At 37.0% G+C, this 19,386-nt stretch overlaps 1 protein-coding gene and 1 pseudogene across 1 annotated transcript in view; one reads left to right on the top strand and one right to left on the bottom strand.

Moving 5' to 3' along the window:
* PIK3C2G (phosphatidylinositol-4-phosphate 3-kinase catalytic subunit type 2 gamma) overlaps positions 1 to 19,386 on the top strand; it is a 382,139-nt gene that overhangs the window by 142,876 nt on the left and 219,877 nt on the right. Inside the window, exon 16 of the mRNA XM_027593856.1 lies at positions 11,715 to 11,903. Within this exon, the coding sequence (XP_027449657.1) occupies positions 11,715 to 11,903 (189 nt within the window). The remainder of the gene's footprint in view (positions 1 to 11,714; positions 11,904 to 19,386) is intronic.
* Positions 15,223 to 15,966, bottom strand: LOC113921603 (annotated as a pseudogene).

Genomic DNA, 19,386 nt, shown 5'->3' with positions numbered 1-19,386 from the left:
TCAAAATACCACATTTTGTCATTTATATAGTGACAATTATTCCTTCTTTCAAATTTATCTAACCAGAGTCAGGAAATTCAGACTCAATGAAATTCAATGAAAATGTACCTATAATATTTGTAAAAATTTTAAAAATATAGATTCTTGATGACAGCTAAGAATGTTTCTAATATGAGAAAGATTCCAGAACAAAAGATAGAAAAACATTTGTTTTGAAAGAAATTAATGCTTCTACTTCTAGCTATGAAAGGCACCTATTACTAGACTAATTCTCCGGACTTAAAGGAATATGAGACAAGAAAAATACATATGAAACAAATGCTTTCAGAAATTGAATGTGGTTTGAGGTGTGCTCATGAATAAAGTGTTTTTCAGCCTGGAGGCACTTTCTACATCATGGCTCTGGGAGGTATAATCAAAGAAGTGGTCTTGCTGAGATTTAAAAAAATAAGTGGGCAGAGATCAGAGTTTAATGATGCTGAAGCAGCTGGAATTTCTAGAGCGTAATAGTAGAGAAGGATAGGAGCTACAGAAATACATATCTGAGTACTTAGCTTCTCATGAGCAGGTAGAGATTTTGTAAGCCTGCAAAAAAGCCATCACAGGGAAATATGAACTGAATGTAGATTCCACAGGTTGCACAGTGCTAGAAGACATAGAAATATTGACCAATAAGAATGAGAAAAGATCCCAGAACACCCCAAGCGTTCAACAAAGAAACCAGAAAGATGAATATTAAGAGTAAGTGTTCTCTAGCCCAAGATTAAAGACTATGCGAGGCCCAACCTATCATTAAAACAAGTCTCAAAAGGCTAAAGTTGGGAGAGGCGGAGCAAGATGGCAGAGGAGTAGGAGACCTGGATTTCATCTCGTCTCAGGAATTCAGCTGAATGGGGATCAAACCATTCTGAACACCTACGAACTCAACAGGAGACCGAAGAAGAGAGTAGCAACAACTCTCTGAACAGAGAAGCGACCACTTCCTGGAAGGTAGGACGTGCAGAGAAGTGAATCTGAGGCGATATTCAGGAGGATAAACGGCGGGGGAGGGGGCCTCCGCTGGCCGCTTCTAGCAAGTGATGGAGCCGCGGAGCACAAAATCGGAACTTTTAGAAGTCGGCTCCGATGAGGGATGTCGCTCCAGTAGCTAAGCGGGAGGTGGAAACCTCGCGGGACAGTGTGGTCTCAGGACCCTCAGGGTCATAGAAAGACCGGGGGAGGGGGGGCTTGAGTGCAGCAGAGCTCCCAGGTTTCGGAGCGGGGAAGCCGGCTGCAGAGATGGAGCCGAGGCTCGGGCTCGCAGCTCGGGGTGGCCATAAACTGTGATCCGCGGCCCAGTCGGGCCACTGCTCCTCCAGCAGGGACCCAACAAGCAGCAGAGACGGGGAGACACCCCTTCCTCCCCCAGGAGGAGTAGCGCGGGAGCACACCGCAGGGATCTGCTGGGTTTGGAGACGCCCCACGGGGTCGGGTGCCAGAGATAGAAATGCTTGGTCACAGGCCGGGTGAGACCGGAGACAAGGGAGATGGGAGTGATTGCTTTCCTCTAGGGGCGCACTGAGGAGCAGGGCCCCGAGTTCTCAGCTCCTCTGGGCAGAGATTGGGAGGCCACCATTTTCACTCTCATCCTCCAAAGCTGTACCGAGGGATTGGAGGGAACAAAAGCTCCCAAGAGCAAACCCGAGCAGATTGCTTAGCCCGGACTCACAAGGGCAGGGCAATTCCGCCTCCAGCAAAGACATTTGGGAACCACAGCAACAGGCCCCTCCCACAGAAGATCAGCATGAACAGCCCGCAGAGACCAAGTTTACCGATCAAGGAGAACGGGTGAACTCCAGCACTAGGGGAATACTGCACATAGAATTCATGGCTTTTTTACCATGATTCATTAGTTTTTCAAAGTTAATTTTTTAACTGTTTTTTTTAATTTTTCTTTTTCCCTTTTTCAACCAACATCTTATCAATCCCTTTTAAAAAAAAATTTATTTTTCATTTTTAGAGTCATATTCTATCCCTTCATAGTAGTTACCCTTATTTTTGGCATATATATATAAGTTGTTCACTCTTTAAAATTTTGAGATACAGTTTCTTCTAACAGATCAAAATATACCCTAAATCTCTAGTGTATGGCTTTGTTCTAATCTCCTGCCTGATCACATTCTCTCCTTTTTTTTTTTAAATCTTCTTCCTTCTTTTTTCAAACAACTTATCAATTCCTTTTATAAAGTCCTTTATAATTTTCATCTTTACAGTCATATTCCATCCCTTCATTGTATCAACCCTTATTTTGTACATATATAAGTCTTTCTTTCTTTACAATTTTAGGAGGCACTATCATCTAACACACCAAAATACACCCAAAATCTAATGTGTGGCACTGATCTATGCACTAGCCTGATCATATTTGATCATATTCTGTTTTTTTTGTTGTTTTGTTCTGTTTTTGTTTGTTTTTATCTTTTTCTTTTTCTTTTTTTTTTCCTCTTTCTTTTTTCTTTCTTTCCCTTTCTTTTCCCCTGGTTTCAGGTCTTTTCTGATTTGTTTAGAGTATATTTTCTGGAGACGTTGTTAACCTGTTAGCATTTTGTTCTCCCATTCATCTATGCCCCTCTGGACAAAATGACAAGACGAAAAAAATCACCTCAGCAAAAAGAACAAGAGGTAGTACCATCTGCCAGGGACTTACTCAATACGGACATTAGTACGATGTTGGACGTAGAGTTTAGAATCATGATTTTAAAGATACTAGCTGGGCTTGAAAAAAGCATGGAAGTTATTAGAGACACCCTTCCTGGAGAAATAAAAGAACTAAAATCTAACCAAATCGAAATCAAAAAGGCTATTAATGAGGTGCAATCGAAAATGGGGGCACTAACTGCTAGGATAAATGGAGGCAGAAGAGAGAATCAGCGATAGAGAAGACCAAATTATGGAAAATAAAGAAGGTGAGAAAGAGAGATAAACAACTACTGGATCAGGAGGGCAGAATTCGAGAGATAAGCAATACCATAAGACAAAACAACATTAGAATAATTGGAATCCCAAAAAAGAAGAGAGAGGGGCAGAAGGTATATTGGAGCAAATTATAGCAGAGAACTTCTCTAATATGGAGAAGGAAACAGGCATCAAAATCCAGGAGGCACAGAGAACCCCTCTCAAAATCAATAAAAATAGGTCAACACCCCGACATCTTATAGTAAAACTTACAAGTCTCAGAGACAAAGAGAAAATCTTGAAAGGAGCTCGGGACAAGAGATATGTAACCTATAATGGTAGAAACATTAGATTGGCAACAGACTTATCCACAGAGACCTGGCAGGCCAGAAAGGACTGGCATGATATCTTCAGAGCACTAAACGAGAAAAATATGCAGCCAAGAATACTATATCCAGCTAGGCTGTCATTGAAAATTGAAGGAGAGATAAAAAGCTTCCAGGACAAACAAAAACTAAAGGAATTTGCAAACACAAAACCAGCCCTCCAAGAAATATTGAAAGGGGTCCTCTAAACAAAGAGAGAGCCTAAAAGCAGCATAGACCAGAAAGGAACACAGACAATATACAGTAACAGTCACCTACAGGCAATACAATGGCACTAAATTCATATCTTTCAATAGTTACCCTGAATGTAAATGGGCTCAATGCCCCAATCAAAAGACACAGGCTATGAGATTGGATAAAAAAACAAGACCCATCGATATGCTGTCTGCAAGAGACTCATTTTAGACCCAAAGACACCCCCACATTGAAAGTGAAGGGGTGGAAAACCATTTACCATGCCAATGGACACCAAAAGAAAGCTGGGGTGGCAATCCTTATATCAGACAAATTAGATTTTAAAGCAGGGACTGTAATAAGAGATGAGGAAGGACACTCTATCCTACTTAAAAGGTCTATCCAACAAGAAGATCTAACAATTGTAAATATCTATGCCCCTAACATGGGAGCAGCCAATTATATAAGGCAATTAATAACAAAAGCAAAGAAACACATCGACAACAATACAATAATAGTGGGGGACATTAACAACCCCCTGACTAAAATGGACAGATCATCTAAGCAAAAGATCAACAAGGAAAAAAAGACTTTAAATGACACAATGGACCAAATGGACTTCACAGACATATTCAGAACATCCCATTCCAAAGCAACGGAATACACATTCTTCTCTAGTGCCCATGGAACATTCTCCAGAATAGATCACATCCTAGGTCACAAATCAGGTCTCAACTGGTACCAAAAGATTGGGGTTATTCCCTGCATATTTTCAGACCACAATGCTTTGAAACTAGAACTCAATCACAAGAGGAAAGTCGGAAAGAACTCAAATACATGGAGGCTAAAGAGCATCCTACTAAAGAATGAATGGGTCAACCAGGGAATTAAAGAAGAATTAAAAAAATTCATGGAAACCAATGAAAATGAAAACACAACTGTTCAAAATCTTTGGGATACAGCAAAGGCAGTCCTGAGAGGAAAGTATATAGCAATCCAAGCCTTTCTCAAGAAACAAGAAAGGTCTCAAATACACAACCTAACCCTACACCTAAGGGAGCTAGAGAAAAAACAGCAAATCAAGCCTAAACCCAGCAGGAGAAGAGAAATAATAAAGATCAGAGCAGAAATCAATGAAATAGAAACCAAAACAACAGTAGAACAGATCAACGAAACTAACAGCTGGTTCTTTGAAAGAATTAACAAGATTGATAAACCCCTGGCCAGACTTATCAAAAAGAAAAGAGAAATGACCCAAATCAACAAAATCCTGAATGAAAGAGGAGAGATCACAACCAACACCAAAGAAATACAAACAATTATAAGAACATATGAGCAACTCTATGCCAGTAAATTAGATAACTTGGAAGAAATGGATGCATTCCTAGAGATGTATCAGCTACCAAAATTGAACCAGGAAGAAGTAGAAAACCTGAACAGACCTATAACCACTAAGGAAATTGAAGCAGTCGTCAAAAATCTCCCAACAAACTAAAGCCCGGGGCCAGATGGCTTCCCAGGGGAATTCTATCAGACATTTAAGGAATTAATACCTATTCTCCTGAAACTGTTCCAAAAAATAGAAATGGAAGGAAAACTTCCAAACTCATTTTTTGAGGCCACCATTACCTTGATCCCAAAACCAGACAAAGACCCCATCCAAAAGGAGAATTACAGACCAATATCCTTGATGAACATGAATGCAAAAATTCTCACCAAAATACTAGCCAATAGGATCCAACAGTACATTAAAAGGATTATTCACCATGACCAAGTGGAATTTATCCCTGGGCTGCAAGGTTGGTTCAACATCCGGAATTCAATCAACATGATATAATACATTAACAAAAGAAAGAACAAGAATTATAGGATCCTCTCAATAGATGCAGAAAAAGCATTTGACAGAGTACAGCATCCTTTCTTGATCAAAACTCTTCAGAGTATAGGGATAGAGGGTACATACCTCAATATCATAAAAGCCATCTATGAAAAACCAACAGAGAATATCATTCTCAATGGGGAAAACCTGAGAGCTTTCCCCCTAAGGTCAGGAACGCGGCAGGGATGTCCACTATCACCACTGCTATTCAACATAGTATTAGAAGTCCTAGCCACAGCAATCAGACAACAAAAAGAAATCAAAGGCATCCAAGTTGGCAAAGAGGAAGTCAAACTCTCACTCTTTGCAGATGATATGATACTGTATGTTGAAAACCCAAAAGACTCCACCCCAAAACTGCTAGAACTCATACAGGAATTCAGCCAAGTGGCAGGATATAAAATCAATGCACAGAAATCAGTGGCATTCCTATATACCAACAATAAGACAGAAGAGAGACAAATTAAGGAGTCGATCCCATTTACAACTGCACCCAAAACCATAAGATACCTAGGAATAAATTGAACCAAAGAGGCAAAGGATCTGTACTCAGAAAACTATAAAATACTCATGAAAGAAATTGAGGAAGACACAAAAAAATGGGAAAACATTCCATGCTCATGGATTGGAAGAACAAACATTGTGAAGATGTCAATGCTACCTAGAGCAATCTACTCATTCAATGCAATCCCATCAAAATACCAACCACTTTTTTCAAAGAAATGGAACAAATAATCCTAAAATTTGTATGGAAACAGAAGAGACCCCGAATAGCCAGAGGAATGTTGAAATAGAAAAGCAAAGCTGGCGGCATCACTGTTCCGGACTTCCAGCTCTATTCCAAAGCTGTCATCATCAAGATAGTATGGTACTGGCACAAAAACAGACACATAGATCAATGGAACAGAAGAGAGAGCCCAGAAATGGACCCTCCACTCTATGGTCAACTCATCTTTGACAAAGCAGGAAAGAATGCCCAATGGAAAAAAGACAGTCTCTTCAACAAAGGGTTTTGGGAAAATTGGACAGCCACATGCAGAAGAATGAAACTGGACCATTTCCTAACACCACACACAAAAAATAGACTCCAAATGGTTGAAAACCTAAACGTGAGACAGGAGTCCATCAAAATCCTAAAGGAGATCACGGGCAGCAACCTCTTCGACCTCAGCCACAGCCACTTCTTCCTAGAAACATCGCCAAAGGCAAGGGAAGCAAGGGCAAAAATGAACTATTGGGATTTCATCAAGATAAAAAGCTTTTGCACAGCAAAAGAAACAGTCAACAAAACCAAAAGACAACTGACAGAATGGGAGAAAATATTTGCAAGTGACATATCAGATAAAGGGCTAGTATCCAAAATCAAAAGAAGATGTGGTATATATACACAATGGAATATTATGCAGCCATCAAAAGGAATGCAAATCTTGCCATTTGCAATGACGTGGATGGAACTGGAGGGTATTATGCTGAGTGAAATAAGTCAATCAGAGAAAGACATGTATCATATGACCTCACTGATATGAGGAATTCTTAATCTCAGGAAACAAACTGAGGGTTGCTGGAGTGGTGGGGGGGTGGGAGGGATGGGGTGGCTGGGTGATAGACATTGGGGAGGGTATGTGCTATGGTGAGTGCTTTGAATTTTGCAAGACTGTTGAATCACAGATCTGTACCTCTGAAACAAATAATACATTATATGTTAAAAAAAAAGAAGAAGAAGAAGAAGTTAGCAGGAGGGGAAGAATGAACGAACCATGAGAGACGATGGACTCTGAAAAACAAACTGAGGGTTCTAGAGGGGAGGGCGGTGAGGGGATGGGTTAGCCTGGTGATGGGTATTAAAGAGGGCACGTTCTGCGTGGAGCACTGGGTTTTATGCACAAACAATGAATCATGGAACACTATATCAATACTAATGATGTAATGTATGGTGATTAACATAACAATAAAAAATTTAAAAAATAATAATAATTTTAAAAAAGGCTAAAGTTGATCTGCTAGTGCTTAAACTGTCTACTAAAAAAAAACAAAACATTTAACACCAAAAAGTTGGCAAAATGCAGACAATGTAGCATTTTAAATATTTAACATACAATGAATAATTGCTAGACATGGAAAGACTCAGGAATATATAACCATAGCCCAGGATAAGAGGAAGCAGTTAACAGAGACAAATCCAAATATTTTTAAACTAGCAGCTAATGATTTAAATACAACTCTTATAAAGACATCTATGGATTTCCAAAAAAATAAAAAAAGATATATATGAGTGAACAATTGAAGTCTCAGTAAATAAAATTGTAAATTTAAAAGCTGAAAAACACAGTATCTAAATTTTCTAAAAATCACTGGAAAGGCTTAATAGATTGCATAATAAAGAAACAACAGTGAGCTTGAAGAAAGGGTGATAGAAAATAAGCCATGTTGAAGTACAGAAAAAATGAATCCTAAAAATAGTGATAGATCCTTGTAACCTGTCAGACAATACTGACAATATGTGTATTGGACACACAGGAGTGGAGAGAAAGATCTAGGCCAAAAAAAATAAAATAAAATAAAAAATAAGTGATAATAGTCAAAATTTTACCTATTTTTTTGAACTTCTACCGACAGATATAAGAAACTAGCAACTCCCAAACAAACACACAGACACCCCCACACATCCATATTACAGTCAAATTTCTAAAAACTAAACATAAAGATAAAAATTCTTAAAACATCAGAGAAAATAAACAAATTCCTACAGGGGGACAACTATCATATTAACTGCAGATTTCTCATCAGAAATAAGGGGAGCCAAAAGACAGTAGACTATTATCTTACATCTAGAGAGGGAAAAAGAAAATCTATCAACTTAGAATTCTATAACCAGTAAAATTATATTTAAAAAATGAAGGTGGAATAAAAATATTTCCAATTAAACACAGCTGAATTTGTTTATGATCAGCTTATGTGTATTGTAAGAAATCTTAAAGGAAATACTACCAGCTGAAAGAAAAGGATAAATAGATGAAAGCTCAATATATAAGAATAAATGAAAAGCACTACAAAGGGAAAATAGGTGGGAAATAAAATTACTTTTACTTACACATTTAAAAATTTCTTTAAAAAATAATTAACTATATAAGGCAAAAATAATTACAATGTACTGCTGGGTTTGTAATATATGAAAATAAAATGCATGACAACTATAATAAGAATAAGAAATGGAAGAATGAAAGCATACTGTTTTAAGGTTCTTATACAGAAGGCGAATTAATATTAATTCACTGTTGGCTGTGATATGCTAAAGATAATATTGCAATCTCTAGAGAACTACACCACCCAAATTTTAGGTGCACATTTACAGAACAAGAGGAAGACAAAAATGAAATACAAGAAAATAATTCAAAAGATGACAGGAAAAAAGGGAAAAGGGACAAAGAAATGCTTTGAAAACAACAACAACAAACTAATAGCAATATGGTTGAATTAAAACCAATTATATCCATACTATGTTAAATATAAATGGAATAAAAACTCCAATTAAAAACAGAAACTGTCACCTACCTTACAAAAGCAACATGCAACTTTATGCTACTTACAGGCCTATATTTTAAATATAAGGATTCAGCTAGATTAAAACTTTAAAAATGGAAAAAGATACATAAGAAAAATTATATCATCTTGATAGATTTGGGGAAAAAGACAATTGACAAAATTCAACACTCATTCATAATAAAAACTCACAAAACTAGGAATAGAATGGAACTTTCTCAACCTTAAAATCCCGAGTTAAATCTAGATCTATGGAAAAATCTAGAGTTAACATCATATTAAATGTTGCAAGAATGAATGCTTTCCCCCTACAACTGGAAAGCAAGGCTATCTATCTAAATATTTCTCTTCAGTGTTGTATTGGAAGTCCTAGCCAGTGCACTATCATAAGAAAAAGAAATTAAATGTGTCAAACTGGGAAAGAAGGAAATAAAACTTCCTCTATTTTCAGATGATATGATTATTGTAAGATCATAGCATTTGGCATCAATGTACAAAATGCAAGTGTATTTCAGTGAAAAACAGAAAATAAATTTTGTTTTAAAATTCAATTTACAGGGACACCTGGGTGGTTCAGTCAGTTAGGTGTCCCACTCTTGATTTCGGCTCAGGTCATGACTTCAGGGTCATGAGATCAAGCCCCTTGATGGGCTCTCCACTCAGCAGGGAATTTGCTTGTCTCCCTCTTCCTCTGCCCCTCACCCCACTCAATCTCTCTGTCTCTCAAATAAATAAATAAATCTTTAGGCCATTGGGGAGAGTATGTGTTGTGGTGAGTGCTGTGTATTGTGTAAGACTGATGAATCACAGACCTGTACCCCTGAAACAAATAATACATTATTTGTTAATAATAAAAAAATAAATAAAAAATAAAATAAAATTCAATTAACTATCAAAACCTCTACATTAAAAAGTATAAAACTTTGCTAAGAGAAATTAAAGAAAACCTCAATAAATGGAAGGTTATAGCATGTCATTGATTAGAATACTCCCTATTGTTAAGATGACAACTCTAATTCTCCCCAAATTAGTTGTATAGATACCACTATGCACCCATTAGAATGGATAATATCTTAAAATGGGCAAAATCAAGTATTAGCAAGAATGTGGTACAACCAGCACTATCATACTCTGCACATAATAGTGTAAAATTTTACAACCACTTCAGAAAATATTTTGACAGTTTCTTCAAAAGATAAACAAACACCTGTTATAAAACCCAGTCATCCCCCTCCCAGGAACTTCCTAGGATAAATGAAAAAAATACATCCTTACAAACACTTGCATACAAATATTTACAGCAACTTTACTCATAATATCCCCAAACAGGAACTTCAAATGTCCATCAGATAGGAGAATGGATAAGCAAACTGTGGTGTATTCATACAAAGGAATAATGCTCATTAGTTAAAATGTATGGACTACTGATATACTCAACAATATGGATAATTTTAAAACATACTGAGTGAAAGAAGCTATAAATAAAAATATTTACTCTATGATTCCATTTATGTGAAGTTCTAAAATAGGTAATATTAATCCTGAGTGAAAGAAATCCTGCCAGTGCTTACCTCTGTTTGCATGAGAAAACTTGTATCTTGAAAGGAGTATGGTTTTTATTCAGAATATGCATTTGTTAAAATTTATTGAACTGAATGTGTGCATTCCTTTTGATGTAAAGTATGCTTCACTAAAAGAAAGTAAAAGAAAAATGTCTTGTTCAATACTGGGGAGAAAGGAATTTAATTAGAACAAACTAATTTGGTTTAGTCATAATTTGATAATTTTGTAACAGAATTTTTTTCTTCTGAGGACTTTCTGGTGGGGAAGGTAGTGACAAAATAGGACAGGAACCCAAATATACTTCAAAAATCTCTATAATTCAACCCTTTCATTTTGTAGATGAAGGTGGCTTTTAAAAATGCAGAGAAATATTAACCTTTAAAATATTTTAATATTTCTTACTATCCTTCTTAGAAGTTTTAGCTACTTTAAGCTGAGCAACACTGTCAGTTTGGAGGAGACAGTGTTCAAAAGCTGTCATTGTCATGTGAGAAATGCTGTCCTCCAGTTGAACTGTGGTTCTGAATGCTTCTGCTGGAGTGTGATCAAAATATGATAAACTGTCAGCAAGTCAATGGCCCCAGTCCTAGATTTCGATCTTCTGTTTGGAACCATTCTCTAGGGAGAAACACTTGGGCATTTAAAGAAATCCTATTCACTGGCATTCTAATTCCAAACTTCCAGCTAAATATAAGAATTTAAAGCCCAAATCCAGGGATGAATTGAAATCTTTGTTTTTGAAGTTTAGTGCAGAGTTTTCTGAACTCTCATGAAACTTGCTTTGAGATGAAGGAATATCATCTTTTAAATATGCCATTGCTTCACAGGCACACTTGGGTCTAAATTAACTTGTAAAGAAAGTAAGAGAGTAAATTTTCGATTACCTCTGTTCTAAGTAGTACATGTGGCAGGATTCAGATAAAACTTGCTCTTCCCTAAAGGAGACAGAGATTTTGTTAACCAAAATGACATTTTTGTCATTATTATGACAAAATGAGAGGGAGGAAAAATAAATGTGAATTATCTGAACTGAACTCTATTTTATTTTTCCATAAAAGAAGGAAGTTAGTAGGAAATAAGCTCATAAAATAACCTATCAAATTGTCCCAAGAAGATAAAGGACATGTTTTCCAAAGTAAACTAAAATGAAATTCAAAGAACTGAGTAAGATTTTGTACTATAACATTTGTTAGTGTAGCAAACTCCAATAAATTACAGTTTCCAATTTGGTTTTGCAGACTCTCTGAGGAAAAGAGAAGATACTTATGGTTTTATCGTTTCTACTGCAATAATGAAAACTGCTCCCTTCCTTTGGTCCTGGGTAGTGCCCCTGGATGGGATGAAAGGACTGTTTCAGAAATACATACCATTTTGAGAAGATGGAAATTTTCTTGCCCTTTGGAGGCACTTGGACTTCTGACTGCCAGGTAAGAATTGCATAACAAGCATGATATTACTGACAAGAAAAATTTGAAGAGAAAAAAATAGGACACTATGATTAATTCAATAGCTATTCTGGTTGTTCCCAATTTCAATAGCTATAGATATTAAATTTAGATAAATGTAAACTATGAATATAAATTTCAAACAGATCTAAGCTGTAATTCTGTCTTCTGTACTAAACTGGAAGTATAATTAATGGTCTTAGTTTCTTAAATGAAGAGTTAATTACTCTTACAGAAATAACAAAACAAATAGGGAAAAATAAAATTCTCTACTCTTTACCCCTCTCAAAAGAAAAAAGTCCTTAATAATTGGGACCATATCTTTGATACAAAATGCCCCACTTATGGTAGATGTACAATAAATATGCCAATGATAACGGTAAGAATAAAAGGGAAAAAGGTATCCCTTATATATTCTCCAGAACTTCCCACAGAATAAAATACACAGGGATGCAGTTGGGGGTGGAGTAATGATGTCTTCTCATAGTTAGGGGGAAACATGTGGGAATAAGTGTGGAAGCTGGCTCTGGTTTGGGGAAACAGCTCTTCCTTGGCTTCTATTTTATATTAAAAGCCAAGAAGAGCTATTTTAAATCTGTCTTGATAAGCATCAGTTCACTGATGCCATGAAGAAAGTCTGCAATCTCCAGAATCAGAGACGAATTGTGGAGCCCAGTTCAATTCTGAATTCTCTCTCAAGGTCCTGACAGAAGGGAAATGTGGGGGAGAGAGAGTGACATAAAGGACTCTTCAAACTGATTTACTTAGGTTTATGTTAAAATTAGTGTACTTTCCAAAACTTCTGGAAGAGAAAATGAGGTGAAAGTTTTCTTTTTCTACCACAATGAGATACCACTTCACACACATTAGGATGACTATAATCAAAAAGACAAGTATTGGCCAGGATGTGAAGAAATTACAAAACTCACGCATTGCTGGCGGGAATGTAAAATGATGTAACCACTCTGGAAAGTAATTTTCAGTTCCTTAAATATAAAACATTGAGTTACTGTATGACTGAACAATTCCACTCTTAAGTATATACCCAAGATAAAATACATGTTCAGTCAAAAACTCACACATGAATATTCAGAGAAGCAATATTTATAATAGCCAAAAAGGAGAAACAACCCAAATGACCATCAAGTAATGAATGGATAAATAAAATGTGACCTATCCATACAATGTGATATTATTCAATGTGATATATAATAAAAAGGAATGAGTAATAATACATGTTACAACATGAGTAAGCCTTGAAAACATTATGCTGAATGAAAGAAGCCAGTCACAAAAGATTGTATGATTCCATTTATAAGAAATGTCCAAAATTGGCAAATCTATAGATACAAAAAGTAGATTAGTGGTTGCCTAGGTCTAGGGAAGGTCGGGGAAAAAGGGGGTTGATTGTTAATGGTATGAAGTTTCTTTCTGTAGTTATAGTTACACAACTCTGGGAACATGGTAAATACCATTGAATTGTACACTTTAAGTAAATTGTATGGCATTTGAATTATGTCTCAATAAAGCTATTTAAATCTTAAAAGAATAGTTATAAAGGTAAAAACTAGAGGTATGAATCTCTATAATATTTCATTTTTTTTATTTTTTTATTATCTTAATCACCATACATTACATCATTAGTTTTTTTCTAGTTTTTTTTATTATTATGTTATGTTAATCACCATACATTACATCATTAGTTTTTGATGTAGTGTTCCATGATTCATTGTTTGCGTATAACACCCAGTGCTCCATGCAGTACGTGCCCTCTTTAATACCCATCACCAGGCTAACCCATCCCCCCATGCCCATCCCCTCTAGAACCCTCAGTTTGTTTCTCAGAGTCCATAGTCTCTCATGGTTCGTCTCCCCCTCCAATTTCCCCCCTTCATTCTTCCCTTTCTGCTATCTTCTTCTTCTTCTTCTTTTTTTTTTTACATATAATGTATTATTTGTTTCAGAGGTACAGGTCTGTGATTCAACAGTCCTACACAATTCACAGCGCTCACCATAGTACATACTCTCCCCAATGTCTATCACCCAGCCACCCCATCCCTCCCATGCCCCACCACTCCAGCAACCCTCAGTTTGTTTCTTGAGATTAAGAATTCCTCATATCAGTGAGGTCATATGATACATGTCTTTCTCTGATTGACTTATTTCGCTCAGCATACCCTCCATTTCCATCCACGTTGTTGCAAATGGCAAGATTTGCATTCCTTTTGATGGCTGCATAATATTCCATTGTGTGTGTGTGTGTGTGTGTGTGTGTGTGTGTGTGTGTGTGTGTACCACATCTTCTTTATCCATTCATCTGTCAATGGACATCTTGGCTCTTTCTGTAGTTTGGCTGTTGTGGACATTGCTGCTATAAATATCAGGGTGCATGTACCCCTTCAGATCCCTACATTTGTATCTTTGGGGTAAATACCCAGTAGTGCAATTGCTGGATCATAGGGTAGCTCTATTTTCAACTTCTTGAGGAACCTCCATACTGTTTTCCAGAGTGGCTGCACCAGGTTGCATTCCCACCAACAATGTAGGAGGGTTCCCCTTTCTCCACATCCCCGCCAACATCTGTCGTTTCCTGACTTATTAATTTTAGCCATTCTGACGGGTGTGAGGTGGTATCTCATTGAGGTTTTGATTTGGATTTCCCTGATGCCGAGCGATGTTGAGCACTTTTTCACGTGTCTGTTGGCCATTCGAATGTCTTCTTTGGAAAAATGTCTGTTCATGTCTTCTGCCCATTTCTTGATTGGATCATTCGTTCTTTGGGTGTTGAGTTTAATAAGTTCTTTATAGACTTTGGATATCTCTATAATATTTCTAAAGCCTAATTTTTTCACCACATGATATAACATCTTTCTAGTTTCTAAAGCATAAACTGGCTTTATGGAGGGAAATTATTATTGTTTTACTAAGATATTCCTTGGTCTATTTTAAAGATATTTAAATGTGTCAACTAATACTTTTTATAAAGTTTATGGAATATTTCTTAGAAAAATCTTTTTTGAATACCCAAGTTTTTAAAGGTTATAAAAAATTTTTGATCTTTTTTCAGAGGTAAATAGGTTCTTGCTCTTACATAACAAGAATCTGGAATTCCCCGCAAACAGATTTCATTATATATAATGCATATACCAGAAATATGCAGATCACACATGAATATACTTTCAGTCAACATAGGCAGTAGGCATTTACTCAAGGGGTAAATCAGTAATGAGCCAAACCTTCATACATGTGCAAATGTACAATTAACAGCAGATTATTTTAGATCCTAAGTGTCCTTCGAATATTAAAAATGAGCTAGGAGACTGCTCCTGCAACAGCCATGTGAAAGCTGTATCTTGCAGTTTTCATGTAGAAGTGGCTTCATATCACATCTCATGCATCTAGCATTCATTGCACACCCAAGGACCATGTTGAACATCATGCCAAAGACCGTGAGACCTGCAATTCCAATACCAACAAATTCTGATGACCTGAAGCTTAACTCTGATTATGGTCCCAATTTCATCAATACAATGTCTGTGTACTAGAAGCTCCTTTGGGCATATGGGTTGGACCTGTTCAGACCTTTTGTTTCACAGCACTGAAATGTTGAGTAGAAAATACTGAGAGTCCTATTTCCCTTTTCCCTATCTGTAAGGTAATAGTTATAATAAGCCTCTTTATATGTGGTCTGAGCATGTCATATAGCTACACCCTTGCCTATCAAAACAAATACTCCAATGGTTACTTCAGCAGCAATTATCACAAGTAGGCAGGTGAAAAAGCTGAGCACACATTGAAACTGCCTCATGGCTACCTAACACCTGAAGAAGCCCATGGCTATTAGCGCTCCTGCTCCAACCAGCACAGAAAGCCCCAGGTAGATATACTGCGATGACTAATCCTCTGATAATAAATCCTTCATGGTGCCTCCAAACCAAAACCATAGTCCAAAAGCAATGGCAGCTGACTGGGTCAGCCAAAAGATCAGGTTGAAGCCAAGCGGTAGATACTTGATGCACCGCAAACACCTGTAGAGGCGCCCCATGACGCCCACGCTCTACTGGGATCCTGAGTCCCTAACCCTGCACTTGTGCTCAGAGTATAAAAATCTTTGTCAGAATAAAACCTATAATACTGCTTAGTTTTCTTGCTTGTAAAATGAAAGGACTCACTAGACGGACTTTAATATTCTCTGATTCTGCTTATAATGAGCCTTCTCTACCTAAATAGATGCTGAAAATCTATTTGACACAATGTTTTAAATATAAAGATCAAATTATTACTTAGTGACCCTCAGTACTATCTAATTGAAGAGTCACAATAACCCTATGAGGCAAATACTATTATTATTCCAATTGTACCTGTGAGGAAGCTGAAGCTTCCAGAGATTAAGTTGCCCAATGGAACGCTAGTAAATTGAGGAGCTGAGGTTAAATCCAGAGATTTAGAGCTTGAAATCTTAACCGCAATGCTTACAGCCTTTCTACATAAATACTCTAGGCTATTTACATATTAAATATGTAAATAAAACTATCTTAAAATGGTCTTATTATAGTAAATAGCAGTACTTAACTATCTAATCATGCTTGGATGTTTCTACTTCGCTGTGTAATTTCTTTTTTTTCTGAACAATCAGATTTTTAGAAATTATAGGGACTGGTTTCAAAGTAGAGTGCTGTTTATTAAGCACCATTCAGGAAACTTAGCAGAAATTTGATTTATTTGAACATTGGACAGTTCCCTATCATGCACCAAAGAAGGTCACTGGGAAGGTTAAAATATTTCCATTGCACTCATTCTATGACTCCCACTCTCTTTAACTGAACTACTAAAAAACTTGAGGACAAGCTGTTTCCAAAAATGAACCTTTCAACTTCTCCAAATTCAAAAGCTGACTTTTCTGAGAACAAACAGTTTGTGCTTGTTAAGTGAGTTGTCAGAGTAAGGTCTTCAGAGATCTGTATTTTTTTCTCCTTTGAATAGTCTATTTTTCCAATGGTTTAACCTCTTGAGAACTGCTGTTCTCCATTTCTAGCTCAGAGAATTTTTAATATTGCTGTTTATTTAATCCAGTCTAAAGATTCACCACCTCCTTTTGGTTTATTTTTAGCAAGAGACATGTTGAGATTTAATTTACCTAGTGTGGGGCACGGGGTGTTAATATTTCCACTACTGAGTGCCAACAGTGTGCTCACTGGGTACTGATATTTCCATTAGAGAAGGCAGTGCTGTCAGAATACCAGAGACAAGGGCTAAGGTCTGTGGTTCTTGGCAGATAGTTGCTATTTTCTTGAACTCTGATGCACAGGCATAACTATTCAACTGCTAATAGCAAGCAGAAATTACCCAAGGAATTAAAAGACAGTTCAAGGAAAGTATTCATTTAAAAATAGCAACTCTGAACTGGCATCAGAGCATTACATCAGAAGCTTAAATAAAAATTTGACAAGGTACTAGAAATTGCCATCCTACATGATGTAAAATTATTATTTTGCAGGAAGAAGATCAATGCTTAACAGGCAGTGCCTTAACTTCCAATATCAGTTTCCTTGGAAAAATGTTTCAAAAACATGTTTGCATGAAACCACTGTATCTTTTATTGTAGAGATTAATTTACACTAAAGATATTCTTTTTTTTTAAGTTTCTACAACTTTTTTTTTAGATTTTATTTATTTATTTGACAGAGAGAGATACAGCGACAGAGGGAACACAAGCAGGGGGAGTGGGAGAGGGAGAAGTGGGGCGGGGGGAGGAGCAGGCCTCCCGCGGAGCAGGGAGCCCAATATGGGGCTTGATCCCAGGACCCTGGGATCATGACCTGAGCCGAAGGTAGACGCTTAACAACTGAGCCACCCAGGCACCCCTACACTAAAGACATTTTTGACTAGCATTGTAAGTAGGTAGCATGGAATATGGAAAAGGAGACAGTTATAACTTCCACATTAGACTAAATAATTAAGTGATGAATGATGTTGTATCTTTCCCATTTATATATTGAACACAAGTATGTGTACGTGGAAATTGACATGCAATGAATCAAAGAGACTGAATAATACGTCATAGTGACTATCTCTAAAAAACAATTTCGAGAAAAAGACTAATGCTAAAGATCACCCCACAATATATTCCATACTATAACCAAAGTATTAAGTGCTATATATGCCCAAAGGAGAAGGAGACAGATTCTTTCTGAGAAGGTAAGGAAATCTTCACAAAGGAATTGAATTTTGAGTTGAAATATTCATAGTAATTTCCTAAGTGGAGAAGAGAGGAAATGGCATTTCAAGAAGAAAGACTAGCGTGTGCATAGTTACAGAGGTTCAGAGAATAGTGAGTAATTTAATATCATAATAGAAGGGAACTGTACTGTGAGACAAGACTAAAAAGGATAGGTCAGTTTAGGATGTTTTAGGTCTCATGAGCCAGGTAGTTACTACGGACTCATTTCTGCAGCCCATGGAATTTTGTTAAGAATGGAAGTCATACTGGGCGCCTGGGTGGCTCAGTTGGTTGAGCGACTGCCTTCGGCTCAGGTCATGGTCCTGGAGTCCCGGGATCGAGTCCCGCATCGGGCTCCCTGCTCAGCGGGGAGTCTGCTTCTCCCTCTGACCCTCCCCCCATCATGTACTCTCTCTCATTCTCTCTCTCTCAAAAATAAATGGATAAATCTTTAAAAAAAAAAAGAATGGAAGTCATACTATCAGATTTATGTTATACAAGAATAATGCTGACATCATTGTGAAGGATGGACTAAAGAAAGAAAATGAGAGGAAGGATTTTAGATAGATGTCAGGTATTGAAATAGTCCATTTGAAAAATTGTCTGGGCCTGAAAATAGTAGAGATCCACAGAGCAGATCTGAGAAACATTTCAGAGGAAAGTTAAAAAAAGAGAAGAGATAAGGAAGACTTTGAGCTTTCTGTTTTGGGTAAATGATAGAAAACTATATCATTAATTAAAACAAGATTTATAGAAGAAAGAGAAAATTTGGGTGATGTAAGATAGAGAGTTCTATTTTGGAATGTTGCATAATTAAAAACCTGTGGGGCATCTAGAAGGAGAAGACCAGTATGCAGTTGTATATTCAGACCTGAAGCCTAGTAGAGAAACCAAAGTTTGAAAAATAATATTTGAATTATTGGCTTGAAGGTAGTAACTGAAGTCATAGAAGTAGAGGTACTGTGTGTATATACGTAGAGGAAGTTAGAAAGGGGCATAAGATGGAACCTGGAGAGTAGCAACATTTTAAGAGCAGTATAGAGCAAACAAAGTCAGGAAAGGCAATAGGAAGAGTGACCAAGAGGTCAGAGGAGATGGACAAAGGAGTGGTAATTTAGAATTCATAAAAAAGGTTTTCAAAAGGGGCACCTGGGTGGCTCAGTTGGTTAAGTGTCGGACTCTTGGTTTCAGCTCAGATCATGATCTCAGGGTCCTGAGATGGAACCCTGTGTTAGGCTCTGTTCT

The sequence above is a fragment of the Zalophus californianus genome, chromosome 9, assembly GCF_009762305.2.
Source record: "Zalophus californianus isolate mZalCal1 chromosome 9, mZalCal1.pri.v2, whole genome shotgun sequence".
NCBI classification, from domain to species: domain Eukaryota; kingdom Metazoa; phylum Chordata; class Mammalia; order Carnivora; family Otariidae; genus Zalophus; species Zalophus californianus.
This window is presented reverse-complemented; position numbering and strand designations above follow the sequence as displayed.